General features: G+C 35.7%; 1 protein-coding gene across 1 annotated transcript in view; it reads right to left on the bottom strand.

Moving 5' to 3' along the window:
• Positions 1-433: 433 nt before the first annotated feature.
• LOC149087789 (uncharacterized) overlaps positions 434-6,000 on the bottom strand; it is a 35,244-nt gene continuing 29,677 nt past the window's right edge. Inside the window, exon 11 of the mRNA XM_089231699.1 lies at positions 434-917. Within this exon, the coding sequence (XP_089087825.1) occupies positions 768-917 (150 nt within the window). The 3' untranslated portion in view covers positions 434-767. The remainder of the gene's footprint in view (positions 918-6,000) is intronic.

Below are 6,000 nucleotides of genomic sequence, written 5' to 3'. Positions count from 1 at the left end.
GTGAATGAGTATGGCCTCAGCTTTAAAAAGCCAATTTATGGTTTTGCCACACTTTATCCATTTCAATCTAAGACACAGATTAGTTAAATTTACAATTTTAACCAATCCGTGGCGATCTCTAATCCTTTAACCTGCGATTGTAGTTCACACTGTCTGTGAATACAGCCATAATTATTTAGACCATTCATTCCTCAAATTTGCTGGCTTGAGCTATATAGTCCTTTTCAAGGTCCCAGAAAAGTCAAGATACTGTAATTTAACCTACTGATTGGCAATGATTAATGACAGCTTGTGATGTCATGTTTTTGAATAGGGAGGAAAAATCCCTATTATATCTTTTTTTTACAGAATTTGGATCAGCTTGAAAATCTAATTCTCCAAAGTTGGCAGCTATGCTAGATTATTTCTCAAAGTTAAACATCTGAGTACAAGTAATCACAAAATGTTTTTTAATAAAAACAATCACACACATAACGAAAGCTCATCATATCAGCTTAAAACATTTCTTTAATAAAAACATGAACAATTATTAAATATATGAAAATATAAGTGAAGAGCAAAGTTTGTTTACAATGCTATTTCAGAAATGGTTTACAAAACGATGAAAAGGCATGAAATAGAATAATTATCTTCAAAAATTGAAACCATAAGGAACCGTCACGACAACATTATGTACAGTGGTAAACATAAATAACTATGGCGAAATAATAAATATATTATAAAATGTGATCACACATCATTTACGCATTGCAGACTCTTTCCGTCATCTATTTTCTATCTTTCTTGCCTTTTGCATTGTCTTGCGGATTCTGAGAACTGATGTAATTCCAATAAGTGCTGAATGTTGGCATTTCTGTCTTGTCGCTTTTCTGAGGTATCACAAGCTCGGAATCTCCTATAAGGTTACTCGAGCCTAACTGCAAAAAAAAAATCATATAAAGAAAAAAATTTAAAACATGCTTGTTCAGTCAGATCTCGGTATATAATGCAAGTTTTTGAAAGGTTTCTGTTAGTATTATTAGCGAACCCATTTTTGAAGTCGGTCATGGCAGATTCCCAATGGCGCAAAAACAGATCTTTGATGAAAAGTGCTGGTGCTCGGATTGGGGGTTCCTCTCACTATCTTCTGCAATGTCCGTAATATCTGATGAGCAGTCTCCATGCTGATGTCAGTGCAACTTGGGATCTGGAATGGGAGCAAACCGCCATCCTTCATGGCATGGGACACACTTTGTTACTACTAAACCACACGTGAGCCTTGTCCATATTCCTCTGTGGACTTCTAACGAATTGATACATGTGAAATTTATTTCTGTGTAATTATCTTGTTAGCGCTACTATCGAACCACACATGCAGCTCATCCATATTTGTCTGCGGAACTTCATATAGTGGTGCCATCTATATTTTGAACTATGAGTAGAGTGTAATGATTGAAGACTTGATGAGACTGTTTAACAAGGATATGGGCTCACATTTGTGACTCAAAAGTTGGGAACCACCACTGTGGGGTTCGAACTCGGGGCCCTCGAGATGAGTGTCGTTCACTATGACTATTGGACCACCACAGTGCTAGCACTTTGTTGCTGCAAACAAAGATCTAGCGCACACACGCAACACAATCTATAATATTAGATAAGTACACAAATGCTGTTTTGACCAGTGAGTCTACTGGGTGTGTAAATCCTGGGCTTTGGAGCAACTTATGCTTGACCTTTGCATGACCTACCCAGGTGTTCTAGGGAAAGTATCGTAGCAAGCTATGGGGTTCAACGGCATGTTTGTGGCTAGCAGTGCAATCAAGGAGGGCCTGGTGGTTCAGACATGTGGCTGTATACTGGGCATGAGAGTCAAGCAAGTTGGGTGGTGAGGTCCAAACAATGGCATCCCCCGGTTGACCTTACACTGAGGTCTGGCTGTGAGTGCAGTACATTACAGCAATTTCATGTTGTTTTCTTAGTGATAAGTATTCAAATACAACGCCACAACAGGCAAATTGCCCAACGAGGTGGCTGACTTAAGAACATCATGGATCCCGAGCCATTTTTTGGAGGCCCTACCTACTACTGCTACACCACACATGCACTCCGCGGAACCCCCAACGAATCGGTACATGCGGGAATGTACGTGTAGTGAAACCTGACGTGAAGTTTTTGTTTCTCTGTAATGCTTGTTATGTGTAGTGCTGCCACCTGCCACCAGTTTTTCTAACTATGAGTGAAGTGTTATGATTGAATGATTTATCGTTGTAGGACTGTTGCTCTCTGTGGCGAGACTTTTTAACGGGGAGATCAGCTTGCATTTGCGCCTTGAAGTTGGGAACCACAGAAAACCAACTTCAGCCGACCATCACTGTGGGGTTCGAACCCGGATCCTCGCATCGCGAGTCCGTCACTATAACCACTCGACCACCACAGCGCTGCACATCAGCAACAATATAACCTCTGATGGTGATAATATATTCTCACAATAGTAAAAAATTATGTACTTTCTTGCTACTGAAGGAAACAAAATCGTATTATAATTGTGGGCATGACAAATCCAATCCAGGGGTGGGAACTCTGCACCGAAATTAACATCTTGCGCCATCCTGTTCCAATAGTGTATTTTGCTGTGCAAAATAGCGAATTTTGCTTCAGTATGCCTGCAATTTTGGAAAGGACGGCAAAACATTTTTGTTCCTGCTTGCTGCGAAACGTTCCAAGAAGAGCGTGCTTTATTTCACTGTACTCAAACTATCGCCTTATTTAAACTATTGGCCCCTCACACACACACATTGAGCTTTCCATCGCAAAACCCGATAATATCCATGATCGTGCAACTGAAGATGGTTTGCAATGATCTTTCAGCTTTAAAGCGCAAATGGGAGTGTTTCCATTTTCAAAAAAAAAAGTCACTACTGAAAGCAGCAGAAATTACTGTAGTCTATCGTCATTGAGTCAAATCCCAATGTTTCGTGAAAAAAAATTTCTTTCCGGGAGTATTTCATTTCCGTTGAATTACGAATGCTAATTTAGAAACTTTGCCAAATAACAAGTGTTAAATCACCAAATAACGAGTGTCAGATCAAAAATCTCGCCAAATAATAGTGCTGAATTGCTAAACATCGTGTTGAATTCTTCCGAAATTCTCTCCCATTTCGCAACAATTCCTTTCCAAGTACAAAAAAAAAATTGAAAACTTATAGAAAAAAGTGCTGCTGTTCTAGACAAGAATAGTGCCCTCAGTAAGCAAAAATCATCTTAAATAGACTTGTGCGAAAAATTTTGTGAAAGCCTGAAACAACAAAAACAAGCTGATGAAAAGATGTTTGATAACAAAAGACAGTGCAGTTGTTTTATTTTGAAAAGGGGTGAGGGTTAATGAAAATATTCTTGTTAATTTCGTTGCTCCAATTTATAAGTATCTAATCCTATATTTGCTGCTCTGAAATGGAGTTGGTCACTTCCCACCCCTGCAAATCCCATGGCACCTAAAATTATCAATTGCATATAGAAAAGTTATAGTCTAAAGATCACAAAAATTTCTGGTTTCATGTCAGTGAGTCTTTCCACATGGGATCATTAAGCCTAGAAAAAGTGAAGCATATCGTCCTGTCTTTATTCAGGACTGGATTCTAATGGGGAAAAAATTGTGTTCTACGCCCAAAAATAATTTTTTCTTCAAAATTTTTCCGAAAATTCCTAAATTTTTTCTGATTTGTCAATCCCTGCTATAATACACAAAAGCAAATTTCTAGTAGTCATTGGCAACATTCTTTTTTTTCTTCAATTGGCACAGACAGATTTTATTTTTTTTTTCTGGAAAAAAACAAATATAGTTCAAATTTTGAAATTTTGTTTTTGAGGTATAATTTTTTTCCCTTTACGTTTATAAAATATTTACATTTTTCCCTGACATTTGCCAAATATTTTACATTTTCCCTGACCACTTTTCATTTTTGTAGTTGTCCAGGTCGCTGAGAACCAGGGTTGGTAAAAAAACCGGTTTTTTTGAAAAAAACCAAAAAACCGGGTTTTTTTGGTTTAAACCAGGTTTTTTTGGTTTAAACCGGTTTTTTTGTTTTAAATGGTATTAACATTAAAAACAATGAAATTTCTGAAAAATCATTCAAACTTCCAATAATTAACAAAAATAAAATGTTTATTAATGTAATTAACACTATTCCCATGCTAATTAATCAATAAATATTTATTAAATTTTAACAAAAACCAACTTTTGCCATTTAATTATTTTTTGCTTAACTCAATGGATTACTGTGTGTTTGAAAATTCTTTTAATGTTATTATTAATCATATAATATATAAAGGTTTTTCTCCAGTTACTTTCAGTATACTTAATTAGGAAGCTATTTTGCAAAAAGTAATAAAAATTAGGTGAATATAATGCATTTAATGATGCATAAATAATGCGGATTAATTAACGATGATTTACGATATACAGGGTTATTATAACTAAGGTTCTGATTTCAAAACACTAAAAAAAGAGCGATTGTCAGAATGACTTGAAAATTGACATGAATATTCCTGAAAAAATTCAATTTTATTTGATAAAGGGGAAAAAATACTTAAAAATGTAAAATTAATGACATCATCCAACATGTGGGAAATTTGCTCGCAGAATGGAAACGATAGCCAGTCAAGGCAAAATTATAACTTAATTATAGCATTGCACGAGTCCATAATTCACGGAAACATCACAAAAAAAATGAAGTAATTGAACAAATAACTACAACTTACTCAAAAAATGTTAAATATGTTGTCCACCGCGTGTTCTGGCTATGAGGTTGAAAGCACAAAAATTTTTGTTCAACAGCAGAATCGGAATATGCCATGGTCATAATGTGGATGTGCTTGCAATTTAGCTTTATTAAACCAAACGCGCCCCCTTTCCCCCGTTCATATTGCTGAGGAATGAGGAACTTCTAACATATAGGGAATGTGCTGGAGATTACAATTCATCAAAGTTTGCAATCTGACCACTGTTTATAACATTTTGAGGTACCCCCACAGCCAGTAGTTACAAGGGTTAAGATGCATCCTGTCAAAATGGGTCTTCAGCAGCTGCTTTGCTGGTATTGCAATGTGCATCTTGATAGAAGTTCTATCCACACACTGATGCTGTGGAAGTGCCGAAATGATGTGGTTGCACAAAATAGATTATACTGCTGGCCAAGTATAGCATCATCTACTTGCACATTTTGCACTTTTTTCTTTTGCGAAAGAAACTTCCATTGCTCCAGGAGTATCCATGCAAATTTTCAGGTCATTCCGATCAGTACTTATTGTATAGTTTTGGAATCAAAACTGAAATTATAATCACCCTGTATATAGCTGATTATTTTTTATAAATTTGTTACTACTATACAGTAGAACCTTGATTAACTGGGCTTAACAGTGTGTGTGTGAAAGTATAAAAAAAACAACTATTGAATATTAAGACTGGGAGATATAGAGTAGGAGATGTGCTACTTCTTATGGGAATGAAAATGTATGTGAGGTAATGTAATAACTAGTACATTAGTCTTTGTCCTTTAAGGACAGCTGGTGTCTTTATTGGATTATAGGACCACCTGCCCCTAGCATGATGGTGTCACTACTGTAGCTGCTTCTTTGTGAAGGGAAAAAGAAACCCTGTGAGATATGTAATACACCACTACATTTAGATGTGTGATGCAATCTGTATTCATGAATTTGCTAAAGATAGAGCATCAGAATGTAGCCAAAGGTTAGAAAATGTTGTAAGAATGAGAAGTTTTGGCTTTTATATATAACTTTAAATGACTAAGATACTTCATATGAAAAATATATATATATTCTGGCCACTTTTATGAGACTTTTTGAAAAAAACCACTTATAAAATCTTATGTCATTTAAAGATATACAGTCAGAATGTACCCCAAGGATATAAAATAAGATAAATATGAAACATTTTGGCTAATAATGAACAAATATGATATTTTTCAGGGGAAAAAATAATATTTAGGCCACTTTTATCTGATT

This window comes from Pholcus phalangioides, unplaced genomic scaffold, assembly GCF_987345545.1.
Source record: "Pholcus phalangioides strain wild (caught in Gottingen) unplaced genomic scaffold, Ppha-v1.0 ptg000004l_1, whole genome shotgun sequence".
In the NCBI taxonomy this organism is placed as follows: Eukaryota; Metazoa; Arthropoda; class Arachnida; order Araneae; family Pholcidae; genus Pholcus; species Pholcus phalangioides.
Note: the sequence above shows the minus strand (reverse complement) of the source record. Positions and strands in the feature narration are given on the sequence as shown.